The sequence below is a fragment of the Colias eurytheme genome, chromosome 26 (assembly GCF_061535395.1).
Source record: "Colias eurytheme isolate Ceu_HAF_F1 chromosome 26, ilColEury1 Martin Lab GWU primary, whole genome shotgun sequence".
In the NCBI taxonomy this organism is placed as follows: Eukaryota; Metazoa; Arthropoda; class Insecta; order Lepidoptera; family Pieridae; genus Colias; species Colias eurytheme.
In genome coordinates, this window is record NC_143005.1 from 6,110,380 (window position 1) to 6,138,367 (window position 27,988).

Genomic DNA, 27,988 nt, shown 5'->3' on the forward strand with positions numbered 1-27,988 from the left:
TTATCTCAGTTGCAATCTATTAATCCGTCAGTCCTCGGATCACAGACACAATAGAAAATCTATTGTGTCTCGGCCCGATCGGGCCGCTCGGTGGTCAATGGGTTAATTTTAAAAAATTTCTTATTAGACATTGAAGTTAGGAACTTCACAAAATTAGAATTTAAATAATAATATAATAATAAGTACCAATTTACCTGTGCATTTCAACAACCAGCGCCTTCATTTCATCTCGTACAGTCTTGTCTCTATCAGCAAGCAGTATTGGTATTTTCTTCACCATAGGTTTGATCGCTATAACTTTGTTGCCAAACTGTTTAAGTGCTGTATTCAATGCTGCTACACATGCTGCCACAACTTTAGGGTTCTTCTGTTCCATGCCTTTTAAAAGTTCTTCCTCAACAACTTCATGTTTCTCTATTTCTATGTACATTAGTGTGATCTAAAAGAGTAAAATTTATAACAATATTACAATTTACAACAATGATACAATCTTGATGTTAAAGTAGCAGCATTTATCTAGGAAACATTTTATTTAAATAGTATTAAAAATATATAAAATGTATTGTGTTATCTTAATACTATTATAAAGGCGAAAGTTTGTATGGATGTATGGATGTATGGATGTATGGATGTTTGTTACTCTTTCACGTAAAAACTACTGAACCGATTACAATGAAATTTAGCACACATATAGAGGGTAACTTGGATTAACACATAGGATAGGTTTTATCCCGGAAATCCCACGGGAACGGGAACTATGCGGGTTTTCCTTTGAAAACGCGGGCGAAGCCGCGAGCGGAAATCTAGTGATATATAAAATGCACTATTCTTTTTTCATAACACAAGCAAGGAGCGTATGAAAAATGTCCTGAAATATATAAATATGTATTATGAAAATAAATAACTATAATTATTTTTCATATGCAAGAAATATTAATAACAGTAAGCAAGGTAATAATAGGTAATTAATTATTTCTTAATTTATACCTGTAGGGCAAGATCTTTAGTCTTAGTTCTAGGAGCTGCAATGCACTTGGCCACAATGCCTGACATAACTTCCCCTGTCGTCTTTCCTGCATGTCCACAATTTTCCACAAATACCAATGCTGCTTCAAGACCTATAAGAATATTACATTTTAACATCATTGGAACTTATATTACAAGATTAAGTTGTAAATTTCAATAAGACAACACTATTTTTAAAAAAAACTAGCGGTCCGCCCCGGCTTCGCCCGTGGTACATGTTTACGTTTTCTCTACATAAAAACCATCCTCGTACTTCAAGGAATATAATAAAAAAAGTATTATCGAAATCGGTTCAGCCGTTCTCGAGTTATGCGCTTACCAACACATTTTGCGATTCATTTTTATATATAAGATTATGGCATTCCCATTATTTTGCCTCATTATATTTTGCCTGTCATAACAAATAAGTTTACATTTCCACTATCAATTCAGTATACAGGGTGTCCCACTTTCGGTATACTAAGCGCAAAGGGACTTGTAGTTTTGCATACGCTGAGTACGTAAAAAATAATTATAAAATTCCAGACACATTTTTTATTAAAAAGAGGAATTCTTAAAATTCCATGTGTACACCCCCAACAAGCAAACCGCCCAACTTTGCCACCCGCATGTGAGCTATCGTTTAAGATTATGTTTTCATAGACAAAATACTCACATTAGCGAAGCGGTATATGCCGGCTGCGCGAAGCTAGAGACGAATACATGGATTTTAAGGAAAAATTTAGCAAAAAATTTTTCGCGTAATTTTGTTATTTAAGTATTTTTTATGTGATCAGTGTATGCAAAACTACAAGTCCCTTCGCGCTTAGTATACCAAAAGCGGGACACCCTGTATAATTATATAAATAACTTATGAAAGCATAAATTTCCTATAGGCATGGTGACTTCATTTCTAAATAACAATATGAGCAACAATAAATTTAAATAATGACCATAAAAGAAACTGTTCTATATATGGATGAATAGTTAGGCGTATATATGTGGGTTGATCACTTTTTGATAAAATATATGAGAACTGGGGTCATAAGGTTATTGTTCTCCTTAAAGTATAATTGGTAATAGCAGGAAGTGTATCAACTTGCAGACAATACGGCTAAACAATAACTAATTACTCTTTATTAGTCTTTAATTGAGATTCATTAGTTATTAAAGATTATGCCTAATTTATATGAGAACATTGCAAACAATAAATTGAGAAGACTTGTATATAAAAGGTGGTTATAAAAAGTATTTAATTTTAATTTAGTTCAGTAGATATAATAGTAAATATTATGGTTTACTGTTATAGCCATTTATGGTAAAACAATGTTGCCTCCTAACCAATTATATTAATGTATTTGTGCAGTTTGATATGATATCCTTTATAAATATCAAACCTTTTTCCTGCGCCACAGCATTACTGTCAATCACAAACTTTTTGACAAGCCCCAGGTATTTATTCCATTCCGGTGACTTCTCATCGTCAATTTGATTAAATAACTTGATGGCTTCTTCGTAACCAGCCACGCGAGCCTTCCATAACTTGTGCACACATTTCTCCTCTGTTGGTAACTTTTTAAATTCATTTTCATCTTCCATTTTGATGTTGTGTCTTCAACTTAACTTATAACTGCCAATTAAAATATTGAAATAAATATTTGTTCACTAAGGATTGTTTATAATTGAATGCAGTTTTTATTTTTTTTATGAATCAGAACAAAATAGATAAATGATACTATAAAGAGAAACTTTCTGAGACATATTATGTTTGTTAATATTTTTTTTTCGGGACTGTTTTGTTTATTTCATGTTTCTTGGTCTCAGATTATACAGATGATATAAATGTATTAAAATCAAATAAGGGTTTAAAGGAAGCTGAACTGCAGACTTTAAATGGATGTTGTTTGCCATGAATACAATTTGTTTACTGCATGCAGAATGACCTTTTGTTGCTTCCCTTCCAAGGTCAAGGACTGCAGCTGTTTTAATGCAGAGGAATTGCATTTTTGAAAAATAAAATATCATATCAAGTTAACATGAATAACTCTTACTCAGAGCACGAAATACAATGAGTAATTATTTCCAATCGTATTGTCTCGCGTGTTACAAAATTATCTGAAAATTGTTACGCTTTCTACATACTACAGATGATGCATATACATTTAAAATTCAGAAGAATGCAAAACGATATCGCATAAACCGTTGGCACATTACTTTATTTGAAGAAAATGAGATGCAGTAGAAACGGATAAGTGATGATTCAACGCGTTAACGATAGGTACCCGTCTTGTAGACAACATTGCAGCTAAAGCGCAGCTGGTTCCTTAAAGACGTAACTAAATTACTAAACGGTTAATTTATAGCCAGATGTGAATCTAGAGCAACTAAATAGTGTAACAACCGCCCGACAACGGTTACTTTCTATCCACTATTTTAATAATACAAACAAAATGTCTTGAAAGCCTTAACTTACCGTTATTCTGTGAGTTATGTCCTGTTATGTTTTAAAACTAAGAAAAAATACGAATAAGACTCTACATGCAATATTTCACATCGTTTTAAATGGGAAAATTTAATAAGTCAACCGACAAAAGAAATTCTTTTCGACGTCGTTTTTTTTAAGTTTGCAAATTGATAGAAAATGGACGTAATATGAATGTTACCAGATTAAAGATTAAATTACTATCTCCGTAAAAATAGTGCAAATAGGAAAATAATATTAAGTAATTAAGTTTGGTTGCAGACTGCGGATTTATTTTTATTTAATTAAACACTTCATTGTCAATGAAATATTAAAATTAAATAATAAATGAATTTGTAATATTTTTTATTATGTGCCTTCTCTGAAAAAATGACCATTTCAAGTGTGAATTCACATGACACATACACCATATTTATTGGGCCATACTTGATATTTTATACAAAAAGTTTTTTTCATTCAGTTTCAATACAGTTTAATTTTATATTGACATACTTTGTTTATTGGATTTTGACTTTTGTCTACATTCTCATAGTGGTCATTAATCGGGAGATTTGGTTTAAGCAATGGCAATTTTTAATTTGCTGTCATTTAACCATAGATGATAGAGCGTGTAAAGTCTTCCAATCTCGGAGCAATTAACAAGCCTGGAGAAGTAACAATTAATTGAACGTTTCTTATATAGTGGCTCTCTTTTATTCAATACCCTAATTAATGCGATAGAAAGAGACAACACACTGTTATCGGCTTGGCATTCAAATCCACATGTAGCCACTTTTTGTTCTAAAAAGGTAGTGCTTGCCACTTTATCGAATACTAAAATATCGATAAATAAAAAAATTAAGTTATAAAATTGCTTGAAGATAATTTAAGATTCTTTTAATTTTGAATTATGGATAGGTAATTCCAAATTTTAAGATTCGTTTAATTTGGAATTATTCATTTACGATGCGTATTGACTGCCGTCTGCCTTGCATTGTATGGTAGTGGTATTTATAAAAAAATATTATTAGGTATTTCGGTTTAGGTTGTTTTTTATGGTTTCGTAAAAAGGTACGTATTTTTTCCTGTTTTCATAGATTCATTCATAGAATTATACGGAACCCTTCGTGCGCGAATCTGACTTCCACCTGGTTGATCTTTTTACAAATCAATAATCGTATCCTACTAATATTATAAAAGCAAAAATATATAAGAATGGACATTTGCTATTCTTTCACGAAAAAACTACTGAATGAGTTTATAATTTATATGGAACTTTAGGTACAATTATACATATTATAGATTATATATCAGAATAACATATAGGCTACAATTTACCGCGGGAAAATAACTCATTCCCACAGGAAAAAAATGGTAAAAGTTTTTGAATAAATTGCTTCAAATAAAACAAATAAAATTTTAAATTTTTTTTAAGTACAACATTTTATTTCGATACTTAATTAACAAATTACAATATTTATTATTTAAAATAGATGCCACCTTAAACTTGTGGCACAGCATCTCTGCAAAGCACTTTATTTTTCTTCCCGTCTGATTCGAAATGATTTGAACAAGGCCGAGAATGTTTTGAAGGCTTCCAATTTTCCCCGTGCTATAGCTTTAACCCAAACATCTTTTAATTTTTCTCAAGCCAGAAACCTGCAAATAACAATAAAATCCATACTTAAATACCTTTTTTTTTCTCCTAACCTAAAGCAGTCATTATCAATGAAGTACTTCGTACCTACTCAAGTATCGATAATTGCACAACACTATGGAAGTTATATTTTGCATTTTTTCTAAAAACTAAGCTGATTATGATTTCATTTCAATGATTACGGTTAGATAAAACATAGATGATTATGAAAATAACGTAAATTAACTTATTTATAATGCAATTAACAAAAAAATTGATCAAAACACTAACCTGTGAAAAGACACATTCCAATCTTCATCCGATTTCCCAGTACTACGGCTTTTACAGCCGTGAACAACACAAGCCATGTAATCTTTAGTAAATTATCTTTTCAGAAAATAACATAAGAAACTAGAAAACACGTTTTTCACTTCAAAAACAATAATTAAAATCACCATGCGTTAGTGACCAGACTGGTCACTAAAACAAATTGTAATGGCTACATGTCATTTCAAACTGTCGAACTGACATATATCTGTCCTCTTTTTTCGCATGACATTTTGCCATAAGCCAAAAAGGCCAAACTAGTGCTTTATTGTTCAATTAATTGTTACTTCTCCAGGCTTGATAATTGCTCCGAGCTTCCAATACTATTGTCTATTTTCATATTATGATTGAATCTATCTAATTTAAATTACAAATGATAAATGGAATTATTTAATTAAATAGGTAAATAAAAATTATCATATTAATGACCCATTATTTTTTTTTAATATTAGGTGTTTCCAGTTGCGACCTGTAATATTTTTCACATCCTCCAATCGCAGCTTCGGTATCCACTACAGTGTTGCCAGATTGTAATCTATAAAAATCTTCGCTCAAATCAGAATTTATACTCAATTTTAATCAAATGGTTTTTCGCTCGTCTGCGTGCGAGACGTGTGTCGCGCTGCCGTCGTGACTACTGTGCGTTCGCAGTTTTGTTTTTTTAATTCAACGTACATTATCAAAATAGCAATTATAAGCGTTTAACAGCAAATAAGTGTAACTTTGATAATATCTGACGTTTTACAGTAGAGAATACAGTGAATTTGATAAATAAAATAAACAAACAGTTTGTTGTTTTCATTTGTTGTTGGGGTGAGCAGATTGAGTTACTTCGAACCGTGAGGGAAAAATTAACAGCTGTTTGAGCATAGTATGCTTCGTATTGTAAGTAATTTACAATATATTTGTTTTTTTATAATAGAAAAGCTAATTCATATCGCGAATTTAAAAACGATCACAGTGTTAAATGTTGCTTATCGATTACTATCATGCATTGCCGAAGCTTCATTGTTTTCTCATTGTTTTGACCAATAAATACACCAAGTGAGTTTTACTTTATTATTTATTTAACTCTTAAATAGCTGTAGATGTTTATAGTAAAATAAAATAATATGCTTAAAGTCAAATAACATAGTGATTAGTGATATTCTATTGAAATCAACGAGTTATAATAATTTTATAACAATTATGTTTTGCTTACAATAAGAAACATCAATTTAAATACAATACAAAGTACGTACCTTCCACACGATTATATTTATAAGTACCTAACATAATTATTGTCTGCATAAAGTGTGTATTTTTTAAAAATGGCGAATCTTTCAAATTACCTATTTGTAGATTATCTACTAATGGTACGGAAGCTAGCAACGTTTTAAAAAAAGTCATTTTAGTATAGTTGGGTTTTTGATATACTTAACTGTTTCTCTTGCTATTTCGGTTAGAGTCCGGGCTGTCAGGCTGGCGGTACATAGTGGTTGCGTTTATCACTCTCTTTAAAATTCTACCACGTTCTACCTTGGTCCTTGTCCTCTCTTGAAGTAGGTATCTACCTACCTATCTACGGACTACGTATCGAATCGACAATCGTTGTCGATTAGTTTATTATTTTCATAAAATAAAACAAAATATAAAATGCAATTAAAAACATCACAAACAAGTTCAAAATATATACCTACCACCTACAGGGTTATTGAAAACTAGCTGCTCCGCGCGGTTTCACCCCCGTGGTTCCACCCCTGTTGGTCGTAGCGTGATGATATATAGCCTATAACCTTCCTCGATAAATGGGCTATCTAACACCGAAAGACTTTTTCAAATCGGACCAGTAGTTCCCGAGATTAGCGTGTTCAAACAAACAAACAAACTCTTCAGCTTTATAATATTATGTATTAGTACCTATAGATTAGCGCATCACCTCTTTCAGGCAGCTTCACTCCCATCAATCCCAACAACATTTTATCGACCTACGTCTTTTTACATATCTTGATGATATAAAATTAATGTTATGATGTCTGAATGTATGAATGTCTTAGATTACTAACATTGGTTACGATTGATTTTAAAATTAATGAGGTTTCCGCGAGAAGCGAACAAAGTCGCGAGTTTTTCTGGGCCCTCCAAATACACACACAATTTCAAAATACTTATCTTTACAATTACAATAATACCTAGTTATGAACATACGTATTACATATGAAGAACGTTTAACGCAGTAAGCCCGGTATTACACGGATGCGTATTGCAATTCCCGCCATAATGCAGGCGCCATTTTTGATGATTCATCCGCTCAGATGGACGGACTCTTTGTTGAAAACTAATATCCTGGTTGATTTTTAAATTATTGTGAATCATCATGTCCGTTATGACTTTCTTCGAATCTAAATTATTGCAATTTAAATGTTTTATTTCTTAATTTTGAGAGTTACTACCGAGTTATCTTCTAGGAATTTATAAAAGGCTTAATTTTTCTTATATTATATACCTATAGACATAACTTTCGTTCTGGTTTTCAAGCCAGATAAACCAAAGTATAAACCAGACAAAAAATAATTTTATCATCCGTTGGATTTGCTTGATAAAAATATGTTATTCAGAATATGAAACAGATACACACATGTATGTATCATGCTGCCAATCACTTTACAATTGAAAGAAGAAATTTCATATTATGGTTACCACCCAAGGACTAACGGGATCTAAATTTTACCGAAACATGCTCGAGTCCGACATGACATGACTGATCTATGCGAACCCACTTTCATTTTCACAATCAATACAAACTTTCATCCATTGATTCACATACATTTAGTTGATTCACATACATTTAGTTGCTTATCGATTACTATCATGCATTGCCGAAGCTTCATTGTTTTCTCATTGTTTTGACCAATAAATACACCAAGTGAGTTTTACTTTATTATTTATTTAACTCTTAAATAGCTGTAGATGTTTATAGTAAAATAAAATAATATGCTTAAAGTCAAATAACATAGTGATTAGTGATATTCTATTGAAATCAACGAGTTATAATAATTTTATAACAATTATGTTTTGCTTACAATAAGAAACATCAATTTAAATACAATACAAAGTACGTACCTTCCACACGATTATATTTATAAGTACCTAACATAATTATTGTCTGCATAAAGTGTGTATTTTTTAAAAACGGCGAATCTTTCAAATTACCTATTTGTAGATTATCTACTAATGGTACGGAAGCTAGCAACGTTTTAAAAAAAGTCATTTTAGTATAGTTGGGTTTTTGATATACTTAACTGTTTCTCTTGCTATTTCGGTTAGAGTCCGGGCTGTCAGGCTGGCGGTACATAGTGGTTGCGTTTATCACTCTCTTTAAAATTCTACCACGTTCTACCTTGGTCCTTGTCCTCTCTTGAAGTAGGTATCTACCTACCTATCTACGGACTACGTATCGAATCGACAATCGTTGTCGATTAGTTTATTATTTTCATAAAATAAAACAAAATATAAAATGCAATTAAAAACATCACAAACAAGTTCAAAATATATACCTACCACCTACAGGGTTATTGAAAACTAGCTGCTCCGCGCGGTTTCACCCCCGTGGTTCCACCCCTGTTGGTCGTAGCGTGATGATATATAGCCTATAACCTTCCTCGATAAATGGGCTATCTAACACCGAAAGACTTTTTCAAATCGGACCAGTAGTTCCCGAGATTAGCGTGTTCAAACAAACAAACAAACTCTTCAGCTTTATAATATTATGTATTAGTACCTATAGATTAGCGCATCACCTCTTTCAGGCAGCTTCACTCCCATCAATCCCAACAACATTTTATCGACCTACGTCTTTTTACATATCTTGATGATATAAAATTAATGTTATGATGTCTGAATGTATGAATGTCTTAGATTACTAACATTGGTTACGATTGATTTTAAAATTAATGAGGTTTCCGCGAGAAGCGAACAAAGTCGCGAGTTTTTCTGGGCCCTCCAAATACACACACAATTTCAAAATACTTATCTTTACAATTACAATAATACCTAGTTATGAACATACGTATTACATATGAAGAACGTTTAACGCAGTAAGCCCGGTATTACACGGATGCGTATTGCAATTCCCGCCATAATGCAGGCGCCATTTTTGATGATTCATCCGCTCAGATGGACGGACTCTTTGTTGAAAACTAATATCCTGGTTGATTTTTAAATTATTGTGAATCATCATGTCCGTTATGACTTTCTTCGAATCTAAATTATTGCAATTTAAATGTTTTATTTCTTAATTTTGAGAGTTACTACCGAGTTATCTTCTAGGAATTTATAAAAGGCTTAATTTTTCTTATATTATATACCTATAGACATAACTTTCGTTCTGGTTTTCAAGCCAGATAAACCAAAGTATAAACCAGACAAAAAATAATTTTATCATCCGTTGGATTTGCTTGTAAAAAATATGTTATTCAGAATATGAAACAGATACACACATGTATGTATCATGCTGCCAATCACTTTACAATTGAAAGAAGAAATTTCATATTATGGTTACCACCCAAGGACTAACGGGATCTAAATTTTACCGAAACATGCTCGAGTCCGACATGACATGACTGATCTATGCGAACCCACTTTCATTTTCACAATCAATACAAACTTTCATCCATTGATTCACATACATTTATATTCCTCGCGACGAGCGTAAGCCCTGTTCCTTCAAGGTCTTATTTGCGGTTCTTTGGTAACACGTGATTAGGAAAGACAGAGCATAGACAAACTGTCACATTTATATATGATACGCTATTTCGCCCAATGCGAATTGTTTTGCTATGTTAATCATACCATCACGTGCGACACATTCTAGACTAATAATGGGATTGAGGTGTTCTAGTCGTTTAAGCCCGCACTACGTGGGATTCATCGCTCTGATTCAATTACAAATGGTGCCTACGCATGTGACATGTATTCTGTTTCTAGTGCAGTCCATGTGAAAAGCGATAGTGTTCGACCCATGACCTATCGTAATATAAAAGGATATTAATAGCCCAGCCCGTGTTGAAAGCGCAGGAAGGATCTCATATCCAGCCCCCGCACCATGATGTCTTAAAGCGGTATTATTTCCAATGTGGAAAAATGACCCTGCTATTATAGGTCGTTAGCGCAATCAGTTTTCCAAACTGCATATAATACTGCTATAAGAAGGCTATAGCCTATAAGGCATCTTGATGACCCCCCTATTCGTTACAAAAAAATAAGCAAAAAATAGACATTGTGCTTGTTGTTTGTATGGTTTTTTTAATAATTATAAGAATGATGCCATGTAAATAATCTTTGAATGCTATGTTGTAGGTAATCTTTAACGATCGTTTTTATAGCAGAAAACTCTTTTATAAGCTAAGAAATTACGTGTAAAATACTAAGAAAATACAAAGTAACAGTATAATAATAGTGAGGCTTTCACTTCAAGAGTACTTTAAAACACATTCAAACCTACAGTCGTAAGCATTTAATAAACCTTAGTTAGAACAGGCTTAAGAGACAAGAGATTGTTTAGTTCTTTGATTTTATATGCACTATAGGTGTTCTAGTCTTAAGTAAAATATATTTTATACTAAGAGTATATGTATCTTATTTAAAAAGTCACACAAAAATATTGCTAGCTATCTATATGCACGTCCTTCATGGTTAAAACATTAATCATGATATTACCAAATATGTCTGAATTCTTTTCAAGATTTACACATAAGTTCGTTCTTTATATCGAATCTTTCTCACCCATAATATAACTCAAGAGCTTAAAAAGAAAGGTTGATAGGTACATGCCTAAATAAACAAAGAAAAATAACAACATATTTTTTCTTCAAACAACATTTGTGTTATATAGAAAGCGTCTTGTGCTACAAGTGTGATACGCTGTTGCATTATCTTCGATCATTACTACTTTCTCCATTAAGCTTTCTTTTTTTTGTGAAATTATAGATTATAATAAAGCGATATTGTAGCTAATAGATAATCGTAATCATCCATGGTTACCATTTCAAACAGAAATTTGAACAATGCATTAAATTACTGAAGAATTAATGTAACACGCAAAACATATTATTTAAAAGCAAATTGGCTGCAGTCCACTTCTTACTTCTTAGTGTCAACGCAGAAAATATATGGGCATGTATAAATAGTTTTAAATGAATTCATAATTATCATTAGGTACTGTTACTTCACTTTATCTTAAATCCCAGAATCCAGGTAATCAAACGGATCAAAGCATCTTGTAACATCTCCTGGACTCCTGAACGTTTCCGACTTCGTATACATACCTAATTATAATTAAGAATTGATCAGCTGAAACATAAAATAAGCGATGAAAAATATGTGTGTATTATACATAGTACAATGCACATATCATCGAAATTTCGCGTATCGGCGTTAGGTGTGTCGAAAAATATGCAATTCGTTTTTGTATACATCTGTATTTCAGACCCAAGTACTTATTATTTGCTATAGATCCAACTAACAAAGTTGTTTTAAAGCACTTTTAAAGCAATTAAACAATTGTACGGTAACTAAATATAGTTCGGTAAGCGCTGATTCATTTTAACTGGAGTGTCATCTAACTTGTTTATAGTTGCAGCTGTTCCAATTGTCTATTAACTGTGTATTTTATATTTTAACGGAAAATAAACTGTAATGGATTGTTGTTTTACGATTCAATTGTGTTACTGTACGCTATTATGTAATTTGTTGTGGTTATAATTGGTAAAAAAATATGTGGACAGCTGTCTATATCATCTGGTAGAATATAGTTTATTCATCGATTATCGAAAATAATTAAAAAACAAATCCTTTCTATATATTTTGCTTCATTAAAATATTATGTTTATAAAAAAAACTAATTGTAAATTCAACAAACTAGTAGATTAACATTTGAAAATCATACTGATCTTGTTTCATGTGTTTGGAACCTGTTTTATAATGTTCAAAACATAAAATAAACATATTATAGGCTTATATTCACTTTATTTATTATCTTGAAAAAAAAAAAATACGCAATAACACAGGATAAACAATTACGTCAACATTTAATGGTTGCTATCGTTTCATAATTAATGAATATATAATTGGTTAATATTAATAGCGCATTACGAAAAATCGATTACGAACTAGGTTAATGTATCTAAAGTGGATATAACAGTAGATACATGAGATCTTCCTTTGAGATGTAAGTATCGATCCTAATGTATTTGGGTCACACATTTTTGTCGCAATAAGATAAAATGCACAACTCATTGCGCTGAGTGATCTTTTTGGGGCGAATTCTATTAATGGAAGTGAATTGAAAACGAGAACGAGTTTATCTCGTATCGCTTTGGTTGATGGTGATGATGTTGAGGTATTTTATAGATATTTGTTGTAAGATACGTTGGTTACGAAGTACGATACGAGGTTGTAGACGAAAGATCTTGTGCAAATAAAAGACAGAGAAAATACCGATAATTTCTCCAGAATACAAAACTGCTTCTGTTACGCAAATATTGCAGTAAGTTATATGGAAATGATTTCGCAATTTCAATACAATTTGAATGCATTTTGATTTCATGATAATTCAATCCATTAAGATCACTTTCACTCGAAAGTACGAAATACTTTCCGTAATAAAACTGCGCTAAATACTTTCTTCATAACTTTAATTAAAATATGTAAAATCGAAATAATGTCGCGTCGTAAAAATCAAAACGGATGATTTCATAACCCAGTTGCGTGGCGAGCAATTTCAGTTAACAGTGAATAGTGATCCTAAATTTAAATCGGTGCAACTTGCGGTAGGTATAACGAGTTGCAAGATATCGACAGATATATCGCGTTATAAAGTTTGGAACTAATGTTTTTGTGCGTTGAAAGTTATGTGTAAGAGTCAGAGAATAAGCCGGTGTAATCATGCTGGTTCGGTAAATATTTAGTTATGTATTGGATTGCAAAACGATTTTAAAAGAAGTCCAGTTGAGTGTGCTGAAAGTAAATGATAACGTGATTGTCTAATTTCCATTTTTTCACGTACTTAAATGTTCTAATGTTGTCATTTTATCTGATGGATAAACTAAACGTAACATATACGTGCATATATACACAATACTAAGAGCGTTTTTATTAAGATTGTATGGCAACTGGCAAGAATGATAATCTTCCAGTTAAATTTCCCTGTCTTTCTCCATATTTTATAAACTTTTTTAATAAGCAATATTAGTAAAAACGATATTATTGCACATTTTGTTTTGGATCTACTTTGGATGCAGCATTTAAATTATTATTTAACTTTTTTTGGTGTATAATTGCAAACATTCCTGCATCAGAAATTGTAATTCATTTTTTTCATTTTTTCATTAAACTAACTATTGTTATCCGTTTAAATATACGATTGTTGTAATTTCCTATAAGTAAAGAAACATATATTGTTATTATACGATAAGCAATTTTAGTATTAAGAGTTTTTAAATTATGTTTTCTTTGTTGGAAATTCTTAATAAAAATGAAAAATGAAATGAAACTTTCGATTAACATTATAATGTGGTGTTTTATGTTGTCGTTCTGTAGATATTACAAAGTTTAAATGTGTACGCTGTTAAAATATGCAATAAACATGTAGGTAATAGGTATGAATAATATGAGCTTCATGTGTAGATACGACTAATTTATTTTAGTTCATTTGTAATTGCGGAGAAACGTTTTCGGTGTGTCATGTAAAAGTATTGTCATACATTCAGGTATTGCGTACCCAACTAATAAGTAAACTCATGATAACAAAAAGTACAAAGCATAATGAGGCAATTATTGGGTAATGTGGTAAATATTTTATAAAACAATTACTTCCTGATGATTCAAACCTACAACATGATAAATGTTTGCAAGGCTTAAGCACAAAGATGCCTGAATTGGCAAGATGGTATATTTAGATAACAAAAGACGAACGAAGGTAAATATTGCGTATGCGAACGTAGGGCTTATTGTTAGTACTTAACCGCTTTATTTCGTCAAGTGATAAAGGAGATAAGTAGGATATTACTTCACTAAAATGCAGGCGAATATAAACACGATGACGTTACATATAACATTTATCAGATATATTACCTAGGTAGGTACTACCTTAAAGTGTTTAAATAAAATAGTTCAGTAATTTCGTTAAGTTATCAATTAAATGGCTTATTATTTAAATCTCAAACTAAGTATAGGTTCATTAGTAGATACGATAACAACTTACCTTAAATCGCAAAACAATAAAATCAAGAGTCATTCAATATAATACCTCCTTAAAATATTTTAATAAATCACGACGCATGTTAATAAATTTCGAATTAATGTATTATTAATTCAAGTAACTTCCTCTTCTCACTCACCATTTTGGTCAGCGGCGAATTTAGTATTCAATAAACAGATGGGACAAAGGAATTGAATAAATGATGCTATAGGAAAAAAAGTTTGATTCAGTCGCGCTCCGCATAACATTAAAGTTTCGATTAGGCTTCCTGATGTTTAAAAATAAACAAATATGGCTGGCGGAAGCCGATCGGCCTTGATGGGTCCTTTTGTCTCGACTCTCGTGTCTAGATATCGTGGGTTGTTATGGGCTTTAAGTTGTTGTGAATATTGTTCTTTGTTAGTTAGACCTATTAATACATACTTATCTCTTAAGCTTAAATGTCTTGCGTTAATTATAGTTTGTGGGAATCTCTTTGAAAATTAGGGAATTAGGGCAGGTCTTTATAGCACATTTTACTTGTAGTACGTTCTCATCCTTTAATCTATTTATGCCTGATATTACGGCCAATGCCATACAGTTGTATAAAACAAGATGTCTTTACTGTTGTGTTCTTTATGGCTGCGATAAGTCTAGTCAGTATTTGTTGTTGATAAGAAGGCATACATATTTGCACTGCATAGCGCTATTTTCAATACACTTTCTTGCAAAAGGATCTTCTTCTTCTTGGGTCAATCATTTGTAGATAAATATGTGAATATTTTCTTATATTACTTATCCTTTATAATGAACAGAGCCGGATTAAGTCGGTTTCCGGTCAGATGGAAGCGCATTGAAAGTTAGTTCAATATTCAGTTTGTATTTGTATTACAAAAACTTACGTGGCTACACATTATATACTATATCTATCTAGCAGACAAGTTATACGATAAATTATATAAAGTACTAGTTTAATTATATAGACGCGGGCGCAGTCACGTACGACATAAAAAACAACCTACTTAAACCATATTTAAAACCTTTAATATTCCAAACCTCATAACGTCCCGATATTCACGTCCATGCTCATTAATATTAAAAACAACATGCGATGAAAATAAATTCATCCAACCGCTATAATAACGTCTAAACAGATATTATGAGAGCTTAAAAGTAAATATGGTGCGCGGCATGTGGGCGGCTGTTATCATAATAAGCTGGTAGCAATTTGGTTCACGTGTGGTGACATTGCTAAATATAGATCGTATCGGTAAATGGAGTTATTACATGGTACTGGGAAGTGGGAACAAGGCAAATATACGAGCATTGTATAGGATAGGACAAGCGTGTGTAAGTTTCTGAAATGTCTATTGTATGCAGCTGGTAGCGGTGTGGTAATAGGTTTAAGATGTAATAATATGTTGGTATCTGTGTCTTCGTAGATCAGGCGGGTGAAGCGTGTTGAATGTGATTTTATCAAAAGACGTATCTGGGAACGATTTTTTACCATGTTTGGCGCTAATAGATGTACATAGTATGTTGATACATACTCTGATGAATATCTGGATATTTGTAAGTTTTAGCAATTTCTATATTTTATTTTGAAATGCTCTCGTTAATCGTTATTAACAATTCGGTTTTAGTCCATTATACTAAACCAGATAATAAACTGGATTGGATTATATTATTCGGTATGCGCTAAGGAACAAAAATTGGACTTAATCTTTATCGCCTAATGCAAGAGCAATTTTATCTTATATTTATTAGCTGCGCGCGCTACGTGCTATATTTATCAAAATTAAAATAGCCTGTATGGATAATAAAAAGTGAAGTCTGTTGACCCCTTGTGGGGTATCATGGGTCAGATGCATAATGCATTACATCCGATGTATCTGTGGCATTGACCATATACATAACGAGAAGTGTTTTATATTATTAACTTTTTATATCCTGAAAACGTTTTTTATATCAAAGTTTTCAATATACTTACCGGTGATAAAAATACAGTTTTTGAAGTCAGTCAAAATAAAGATTAAAAAAAAATATTTTTTTTTACTTTTAAGCTATCTAGTATCTACTGTAAGTAGATAGTTTTAAGTCGGTTTGTTTTATTTTTACTACTCGAAATACTTGATTATTATTATCAAGTCGTGCATGACGCATGCAGCATGACTGGCTTTCATGCAATCATGCATCTAAAGACCAAGCTAGTTGTGAGGTGAGTAATAACCCAGGTTGCCTGGAAGAGATCACTTCTAAGTTATAAGGCCGCCTAATAAAGTAAACAGATATTTATACTGTTTTTTTTGTTCTGTATAAATTAGCAATAAGTTTCCCAAGGCAGATCTATTCCCATTTGTGAATTAATAAAAACGGCGTTTTCCAACCTATAAAGAAGAAACAAACGTTACATAATTATTATATAGATTTAGTCGTAAAATCAATTGTTGCAATTGAAGACCTTGTTATCTTAGCTTTCAATTACGGTTGGCAATGATAGAGTTCATGGTTTTAATAGGGAAGTGACGGAAAGTGGTGTAAAAAACAATCTTAGAAAAAAAAATTGAAGACATAGAGTCCGGATGTGTAGTACGGTTAATTTAACGGCATCTAGAAGATCCTGATTCGATTTTATCTTACGTAGTTTAGAGGGATCCCTCAACGTACCTACAATAATATCGTTAGGTTAGGTTAGGTTAGTTACTAGCTTTGTGCCTGTGGCTACGCTCGCATTAGTTCACGTTATCGTGCGATAACTGTTCCACTATAATATTATATTGCGATAGATCCCCTATTTTACTTCAATTTTGACTCAAGAAAGTTGTAGCAAAGTTTAAAGAATACTTATATGTTTATATGTTTTCTATTCTCTTCGAATTTCTAGTATTGTAGGTACTGTAATCACCATAAGATTAAGTCAGTTTACGATAACCAGCAACAAGAGAAAACCTTCTAGACGGGTTCTAGGTTAAGTGGCCACACGACGATTTAGCCTTTTACAAAAAATAACAATAAGAAAGAAAAGTGACCATACATTAACATCACGCGCAACCATTGTATTCAAGGCTGTCGTGTCTCGACCGGATCAAACGAACTGCAGTCAGCGGAATTTAAAGGAAATTAAACTCTACTTCGTTGTGATATGATGTATATTGCTATGTAAAAGTAACGATTTGTTGTGGTGGTGTAATTGCAAAAATGATGCACGCTTTCTGATCGGCGAATTGTCCGTTTGGAACAGAGTTACTGAGTAAACTATGAAATGGGTAGGTCGTTTTTCTTCATTTTCTGTTTTATTCAAGATATCCCAATAGTTTTACTGAAGGTTCTCATTAGATAACCTTCTTACTTGTTCCATTTTGTCGATACATGGATACTGGATAAATGACTTGATGAAAATTTAAATAGGTAGCTAATTTTTGCGCTGGCTACAAATCAATAGTCTCCCAGGACGAATCCACAAGATTTTAGAGCATTATTAGGTATATTAATTATTAAGCAACATTTACATGTACATACTTACATAAAAAATGAAACCGTATTACAGTAATTTCAATACAAATTTTCTTTATCTTAAAACAGGTAATTGTTTCAGTTTCGACCTTTGCATACTAAGTATTTAATATTTTTCGCCTTGGATTAGATGTTTCTATTGCTTTGACAATAATTCACGAATATCGGGGTCATGTTTTCTAAATTCCTTCAAGGATTAATCTCTTGATAACGGTACAATTAAAAAGATTTTCTCGTTGAATTAAAATTGCTTTAAAATAAAACATGTCTTACAGAAGTATTTTTTCCTGTGTGAGAAAGTGATGGCGCTAGACGACCCACTGCTGTCTTTTTTCCACACTGGATATAACACTGTTTTAAGACATCATGGTACCGATGCAGGTTTCACTATTTATAATCTTGAATATTTGAATAAATAAATAATTCATAATTTATTTATAAATAACGACTGTATCCTTGATGTAGGTACTGGTTAGTGCTGAAACCTTATCAAAATATCCCGCTTCCATTCCTATAACGGGTAAGAAAGTTCTAACAGGTCCTGGGTTAAAATTCTTCGAGATTAATAAAATACAATATATCTTAATTATTATAGACATTATAGTAGGACTCAGAATGGTTCAGTTGAGGACTCAGGTGGTTATCAGCTATAGGTACTTGCCTAAATAATATTAATCAGTAAAAAATGTTCTGCTTATCTTCCCTATCTAACATAACCTCATATGTTTGAATGCCCATCTACAACATAAGCTTGAAGCATGTGAAACCCCATTGATTTTTTCCATTGATTGACCCCCATACACCGAAAATAGTCATACCAGGGCAAAAACAAACACACAGTTCATGTCCATTATTATTGTTTATACCAAGATAATGCAACCGAAGTCAATTAGCACGTTATTCGCATTATAATGCTTCTATTATTGTCTTCCATTACTATTGTACCTACACTAATTACACCATGACGATAAGTATTATACAACGCTGTGAACCGTGGCTTCATTAGCACTTTGGCACACGCACTTAGTATTGCCAGATGCTATAAAGTATAAGGATTAAAATAGACTTTTTTATCTGTATAGAAAAAGAACCTTTCAGTTTTCACGGACGCGCAAATGCAATGGCGCGGGCGGTAAAATTGTATGGTTTGTTGTTATGTTAGTTTGCGATTTCTTTGTAAACAAGTAATTATATAGTTAAATATGTTATATATATGTCTTTGTTATTGGAATTCCATCAAAAAAACCTATTGGCTAATTATTTTGTTTTTGATATTGTTTTTTCACTTTTTATCTTTGATCTTAAGTATTCATCGATGCAACTTTATTTTGAACTAAATTACACTGCTGCGTCCATTTTAATGAATAATGTTCAAGACATAAACATACATAACTATTCCCGTTGACCTTAGACCTCGCATCGAAGTAGCAAAATAATGAGCAATAATTTCCCACTTACCTTGTAATATAATAAATGGTGCTTGCATATAACAAGTTTCCGTCATTTGGCGACGTTCCTATTTATTTGGCGAACGTATAGCTGTCTGCAATCGCTGTATATTCTAGAATCTAGGTGTTGCTATAATAAGCTGTCTGTGTGATGTAAGAAAATAATGATAGAGGTATTATGAGGTTTTTAAATGGATAATTTTAAGGCAACTATTATCTGATCAAAATTAGGAGTGTGCAGACTACAGGGCTGCAACTTTCATTTTAAAATTGTTATGTTCATACATTATTAACTGGTTAAAGAAGTACCTACATATAGCATAGAATAGCTTAAAACATGTTATTCCACGTGTCTTCAATCTTCATATCATATTCCCTTTTCGTATAAACTTAATATTATTTACAATATTCCAAAGATAATTGAACCAGCACGTTAAACAAGTTTAATATACATTGCAGTACATAAAGATGTAACAACGCTACTGTAAATGCCAAGGGCGCAATGAAACGCAATCACCATGAGCTGACCTGCGGGTAGTCGAGGCTAAGGATCATGACGTCACGCCGCCCACGACATGCTATTGGTGTTTACTACTGTTTATTGGCTTTAAGTATTGACGTACTGCATCGATTTTAACTATAAAGTCAACTGAAATGTTTTCTGTTTTTAACATAGTGTTATTTTTAAAATAATGTTTATTTATATGTGTAAATCAATTCACTAATTTTCAATCATTTTGTATCTACGCATATACGATTTGGTAATGAAATCAGCAAAAAGTTCAGTAGTCCGTACCAGTTTGTAGCATTCAATCAAAAAATAATAATATTACGATACGCAGCTGAGGTTTTATAGTTAGAATAATTTATAGATAAGTTAAAACTTTTGTTTGAGAAAGAAAAAGTAAGCCCAGTCAGATAACAAACAGGGTTTTGGCGCCACCAATGTAAATAGTAAATACAGTGAATGCTGCCAAAATAATTTAAAAATTGCAAATGAATTATTTATCAAACGTTTACCGCCGGTGCTGCCAACATAATAAGTAGCATATTCATTGCAGAATAAAAACGCAAATTAACAATTTCGTAGTCTATACCCGTAGTTTGTATTGAAAGTAAAAACACCATGAGAATTACGTCGCATTTACATTGACGATTATTCTTTAAGAATAGATGTTGAGATGATAATCATAATGGATTAAAAACAATTGTTATGAATAATTACATTTTATTTGCATTAAATAAAATTATCTACAGACTACAATTACAGTGTTTATCTAAAATAAGGTACACGTAAAATGTTGCTATATTAGTAGGTTTTGACTTTTGATATACATTATTAAACTTAAAATAATTTAAAAGCTTTTTTAACAAGTGGAAGAATATTCATCAGCTTAGAACTTCATCTTTGTCTATTACCACAGACTAATAATAATATACTACGCTATTACAAACATTCTATTCCTCAATAATGTAAATGTAGAGAACGCTTTTCAACAGCCAATTTCATTTCTCATTTATAGTTCCTATTATTTCTAACCTTCATATTCCAATGTCAATATCGAACCATAATAACCTTCTCAGTGTACATAAGTTAATGGAAGTGAAGTAAGTATAGGACAAAAGCCGGAAGGGCGTTTTACGATGCTTAGACAATGTCAATTATTAATTCCACTAATTTTCAAGGGTAAGGGCTGAGGAATGAAAGATTGAATTTTATGAATGTAACAAGAAATAAATTATGTAAATGAATTGATAAATATGTATCTAGATTTATTATTTCATTAATTCATTTAAAGAAAGATGAATGACTAAAATACTGTGGTGTCGGTACGATTTTCTTCGTAAAATAATTCGTTTTTTTCAGAGAATACTGAATCGTTTTTGTATAAAAATAGTGAAATAGTTCAAAACCAGATAATATATTTTTAAATTATACATTTTTTAAACACGCATAAGTTAGAGCTTTTAAATTGTACGTAGGTTTATAAATTACTAGCTGCTTCGCGCGGTTTCACCCCTGTGGCTCCACTCCTGTTGATCGTAGCGTGATGATATATACCCTATAACCTTCCTCGATAAATGAGCTATCTAACACCAAAAGAATTGTTTAAATCGGACCAGTAGTTCCCGAGATTAGCGCGTTCAAACAAACAAACAAACTCTTCAGCTTTATAATATTAGTATAGAATATAGTATTCTTAATAATTCTTGTTAAATACGTCGTGGTCCGCTTTCAACTGTCATCCCATTGTAATTCTATTTACCACTTGAAGGCTTTAAGTGACCGTGTATCAAGATAAGCCTGTCTTGAATAGTTTTTATGTTTGTTTGTATTTTTTATATAATCCTCTTCGCATCTAATCATGAACTATTCGAGATTACTTTCCTTTTAAAAAGAAAATAAAGTATTTCTCGATAACAGGTACTTATTATTATAACATTTTCAGCGTTCAAACTTCAACAACAAACAAACGAAAAATAAGCTTTATGTGTCATAGCTAAATACTGAATAGTATACCTACGTTTATATTTATTTCAAAGCATTGTTAATATCACATTTGGTATACCTTTATACTGATTTTAAAGCGTTTTTTATATTTTATAAAAGCAAGAATACAAATCAGTTACAGGTCGTGGGAGCATGAACAACCACTTTATGTAAATTTCACTTTCTAAACCTCAAATAAAACAGCCATTAAAATGACGTTAGCGTAACTTATGATTTTTATGCATTTTAACTAAAGTTTTCAAATAACTACGGAATACTAAATCAACTATGTACAAACTTTCAACTACATAGTGTAAAACAAAATCACTTCCCAGTTCCCGATGTCTGTTCCTATATGTAGATATGATTAGATCTTTAGAAGTTAGAACTACGCAACGGATTTTGATGCGGTTTTATTAAATAGATAGTTAGGTTCCTGACAAAGATTTTAGTAAGTATGTACTTACCTAATTTGTTAAATTGTACACAATGCGGGTACAGCCGTAGGGGAAAGCTATATAATCTGAAAATTGATTTCAAACTAAATTCATCTACATATTTAGTTCTATACAATGCCTGATAATATTATTATAAGTGTTATTGATCTTCAAAGCATAATAGATATCTCAACAATAAACAAATGATCCTCACGTACTCGATTCGTAAACAATTATATAATATCTCGTTCTTATATAACATTGCATAATGTGACTAGGCATGCATGAACGATCGTATGACTTCTATTGACCTCAGAGTATTTCAATTATTTTATATCAAAATGTTTGCAATTTAAGGCTAAGGTTGCTGTCACGTGTTTGTGAACAAAAAGTATTATTGTTACGAGCATTTCGAACATCGCTAGACGAAATGAAGCCAGTGTTTTGGTTGCAACCTAAGTGAAATGATGTGAAGCTTAAAATGTAGTTGTATTATAATCGTATTTAGAAAATGTTTGCAGAAGCATGTCTATTGTTATGTGGTTGTGAGTTACCTATTGGATTTTGTGATAAAGACTGAGTCAGACATTAGAGAGTGGTATGTATTAGTTATTACACGGTATAATAGTACCTACCTATGATTAAGAATTAATGTGAATTTAAATAGGTATCACATTCGATACTAAATATTCGATTATTCAAGCAAAAAAATAAAAATTGTTCGTGCAAATTTTAGGTGCAAATAATGTATTTGATTTTAATTCCCAAAAGTGTGAAGTGATTGATGAATCATAGTTTTAATGGAATGAAAAAAATATTGCGTGCTAATTTATAATTGTAGGGTGGGAATCGTGTGTATAAACACAGGAATTCGGTCAAGGCAATACGATTTCATGTAAAAAACGTAGGTACTTAAATTGTACGACGATTTAGTTTTATTCGTTTTGATAATCATCGGCCTTCGGTAGGACCACCTGTCCTTGAAACGTAAAACGGGAATTAATTAAATAATACTGTCATCGCTTTGTGTTTGGTCGTTGTATATAAAAAATAATAGATGTAAATGCTTGTATAGCTACATAATATATAGAGAATTCGGTATTGAAAAGTCGAACATTCTCCAGCCTCCTCCGAAACACATTTAGCATATTAATTCGATCACAGCTTTGAGTAAATATTCACGCTATTTTCTATAACGACCTACTATTAATCAAACAATAAATTGTTATAGCCTCCCACTATATTATGTTTACGCGTATTCAACATTTTCTTGAGTCATCAGCACAACACAAAGTATAAGGTACTAAGAAAGTAGGTACCATTCATGCATCTTTGACCCAACATGTTGATAAGAAAAGCGTTGCATTCATTGTAATTTTATAACGATACATGTGCCGACATTTTAGAGTAAGTACTTATAATATAGATAAAATGAACTTGATAATATTATCTGTAAACGTGTTTATTGATCACGTGAATAATTAGATTTAGATGATTATGAGAATCTATGGGATAATGTAACAAGGGTGTTTATATAAATGTTAATAATTCTTTTTAATTTAATGTAGCGATGATTATTATTAATTGGCAAGTACAGGCTTTCCCTTCATGTTATTAGGTGATAATAATATTGCAGTATCTTCATTGGAGATCGTATTTAAATTGATATTTCTAAGATCAATTTAAATCTAAGATCTCTATTAGATTCTCTACACTTTATATTAATTGAAATTTACATAAATGAATGTTAATTATATTCCTAGGACCGTAGATACAGATATTTCCTTCCTTTTATTCCTTCTCTGTTATGATTGTACTGATTGATATTATACATATTAATTCAGTTTCTCCATAAATATGATTTACAAGTAAATTAACGACCACCCGCATTTCATGTCGAAACTTATAACAATATTATTTATTATTATATTATTACAATATTTATAACAGGAAATATAAATTTGATACAACTGTACGATAAGAGTTCCTTCTTAAAATGCCTATAAATGTTCCTTCGTGTGTTTATAAATGTTCCTTCTTAAAACGGATGACAGATGTCAACAGCTGAGTGAATATCAGCTCCTTAGTTTTAAATTCAAAAATCATATTAAATTCAATAATTACTTGTAAAAACAGTATAAATTAGTAATAGTTAACTATCTTATCAACGTACAAGTGTTATTTAATGTGAAATACGTATAATTACGTGACTGAAGCTGCGTTTTGTATAACGTGGATGTCAACGGCAACGGAAATTCAAATTCGAATTTCTTCTTGGATAAAACCAGGGGAGTACTAGTTTTAATATATCTTATTTATAGATACACACAACATTCACATTCATTTAAAGTTTAAACTAATAACACTGCTCATATTTTATGAGTAACGTCACAATAAATACATGAGCGCATAGTTATCGTCTCACTTTGCTTGACAAGTTGGAAGCAATTTAGAGGACAAAAACTAATAGCTCCAGACAAAATATACTTCAGTTCTAATACAAAACCTATATCTTATCCATTCACTATCTACTCTTTTCTTATAATTAAACCATATTAAGCCTATCTAACACAAGCAAAATTGTTTTAATTGTATCATATTATTATATACAATTTTTAACATCTATTTCACCTGTTTCAGCAACTAAAATTACAACATGCTGACCCGCAAGGCAGTGGCCAAAGATATGGAAAACAAACTAAAGGCCACACTACAGGATTTAAAGGCTTCTCAATCCCTGTGTGAACAACTCTTGCTGGAGAGAGAGGAACATGAGGTAGAAATCCAGCAAATAATAAACAAGAATACTAGTCTGAAGGCCGAGCTAGCTGAACTCCACACTCAATATATGGACAGCCAAAACAAATGCACAGCCCTTCAAGACCTTGTCGACAGCTTCCAACAGTGTTCCAATGACCACGAGAAGGCTCTCAGTCGTATCGCTGAACTGGAATGCAGTTTAATGGAGGTTCAGGAGGATAACTCCAAGCGGCTATGCAATTCATCCAACAGTCTTTTTGATGAACTGCTTGAATGTGGACAGTTAAGTGGTTTTGAAAACAGTAGAAACATTAAGTTCAATTCACACAACAAATTGAAAAAATATCTTAGATTAAGTAAGTTTATAAAACGTACAAAATCAATTATTAGAAATAGATTTTCATGGAAAAATGTAGTACAATTACAAAATAAAAATAACAGTCTTGTGAAAGAGTTAGATAGATATCATAGGGACTTAGAACATTATAAAATGATATATGAAGTGGAAACTACTGAACTGAAGGAGAAAATAGACTCATTAAATGATACATTACTTGACCTCAACCAAAAATATTCTGCTGCCCAGTTACAAATTAATGAACACATAAAAGAGGCAGATTACCTAATTAAGTTAAGCAATGAAAATATGGATCGTTTCGAATCTCTAACCAATAACTATGTATGTAAGTGTTCAATAAGTGACAATAAGCAACAGTCGCCCCATAAGCTAATTGACTGCACTGATATACATAGTATTCAATCAACGGCAACAATTCCATCTACTAAAACGAAACATCTTTCCACGCAGGAAATTATTGTGTTGTCAGACAATATTGGTCAGGGATTTGGCGCTTTGCTTAACAATTTGGGGCATAAAGTAACTAATTTTTGTACTCCTAATAGTTCATTTACATATATCATGAATTCATTAGATAGTTTTACTTTTAATGAAAATAGTATTGTTATTATATTATATGGAGATAGTTTTAAATTAAAAAAACATGACATAGATATAGGATTTCAAAAAATGTTAAAAATTAGTAGTGAGACAAAATGCAAATTTATGTTGTGTACATTACCATATTTGCCTGGTTTGACACAAAATCAATATAAATTTATCTATAATATTAACTTGAAATTATATAATTTAACAAATCATCATAGTGATGCATTTATATATTTTGACATAAATTCTTGTATTAAATCTTTTTGTTTGACAAAGAATACAGTGTATCTGCCATTTAGATATAAGAGAGAACTTGCTATGTTAATAGCATATAAAATTATTAACCAGTCTGGTACATGTTTAGTATCAGACCCTGGATCTACTATAATTTTATGTAGTAGTAATTATATACATCAACCTAGTTTAAGTGTTGACAGACAATCTAGCCCTAAGCTAGATTTAAACTAGTTTATAAGACAACAGCTAAGCAGTCTTTTTCTATTGTGCATCAAAATATTCAAGGCTTGGCTAGCAAATTATTAGAAATAGAATTATTTTTAAATCATAATAGAATTAAAATATTTTGTGTAACAGAACATTGGCTTAAACAATGTCAGTTGTTAATAAATATTGATAATTATAAATTAAAAAGTATATACTTTAGAACAAACTAAAATTAAAAATTTTTCTTGTAGGTAATTCAATTGTTTGATTATATAGATATTTTAGTGTTTAATTATGGATAACATATTTTGTAATTCTGGAGCTAATGCAAAAATTGCAATTTTAAATAACACCAGTAAACCAATGTTTGTTTTTATTTAACAAAAGAGGCGTGGAAATAAAATTCATGTATAAAACAATGGACATTATCTCTACCAGGCACCTCGAGCCTAAACTAGTTCTACTATTAAGTATTCTGTGCCCATACTATATTAATAAGCACTCTACAGGGCCTAAGAGAGAAAATAAATATCCACTCACTTGCGAAACATTCATTTTATTGTACCATATTTTCTTTATATCTGTACTTGCGATATTACCATAAATTAGCAACTCATGTCGTAACATACATATTGAAACGTTTCCTGTATGCTCCCAAGGATCTTCCTGGGTTACACGTGCTCTGTTTTATAAATTACAAATTCACTTTTTGCAAATATGATTAAAATTATGGACATGCCCGTTTGTGTATGAACGGACATCTAGAATTTTTATCAAGTAGAATTAATAGGAGGATATCAATTTAGAGTCCATGTTTTTGTATCTATTTTACGTGATTATATCCCTTCAATTATTATATTTTAATGCTTCAAATTATTTTGTGAGATCATACTATAAATAAATAAAAATATAGTATTTTATTTAAGACGTATAGCTTTAAAAACCTAAATAATAAAACTAATTAAATTTGTGTCAACTCCAAGTGCCCAGAGCGAAATAATGTTAAAATGGAATCTAGTATGTAGTTAGTGAACAGCTGTTTTAATAATTCATTAATTCACATAAGGTAATGACCCTAAATTAAAATTAATTAAACATATTAAAATATGTAATACTAAAGTTAAAAGTTACCTAAATATTACGTATATTCTCGCTAATTTTGTATAATATATATTATATTATACAAAATTAGCGATTTATATTAATTTACTTAATTTATTTGATTTTTATTGCCATGGCTAAGTGCACATTTATATTTATTTTTTCTTATTCGCATTTGTTGCACGTATCAAAATGTATGTAT

General features: G+C 31.3%; 3 protein-coding genes across 3 annotated transcripts in view; 2 read left to right on the forward strand and 1 right to left on the reverse strand.

Moving 5' to 3' along the window:
- msps (msps cytoskeleton-associated protein 5) overlaps window positions 1-3,641 on the reverse strand; it is a 31,207-nt gene extending 27,566 nt beyond the window's left edge. The window contains exons 1-4 of the mRNA XM_090116870.1: window positions 3,479-3,641; window positions 2,403-2,635; window positions 988-1,118; window positions 195-439 (exon numbers count right to left, since the gene is read on the reverse strand). Coding sequence (XP_089972996.1) covers window positions 195-439; window positions 988-1,118; window positions 2,403-2,604 — 578 coding nt within the window. The 5' untranslated portion in view covers window positions 2,605-2,635; window positions 3,479-3,641. The remainder of the gene's footprint in view (window positions 1-194; window positions 440-987; window positions 1,119-2,402; window positions 2,636-3,478) is intronic.
- A 2,355-nt stretch (window positions 3,642-5,996) lies between these two features.
- LOC149897216 (E3 ubiquitin-protein ligase goliath-like) overlaps window positions 5,997-27,988 on the forward strand; it is a 69,180-nt gene continuing 47,188 nt past the window's right edge. The window contains exon 1 of the mRNA XM_090116561.1: window positions 5,997-6,314. The gene's annotated coding sequence lies outside the window, so the exon portion shown is untranslated. The remainder of the gene's footprint in view (window positions 6,315-27,988) is intronic.
- On the forward strand, window positions 24,587-26,906 carry LOC149897217 (uncharacterized). Its single transcript, XM_090116786.1, has one exon. The coding sequence runs from the start codon at window positions 25,192-25,194 to the stop codon at window positions 26,707-26,709; it is 1,518 nt and encodes a 505-aa protein (XP_089972912.1). The 5' UTR covers window positions 24,587-25,191; the 3' UTR covers window positions 26,710-26,906.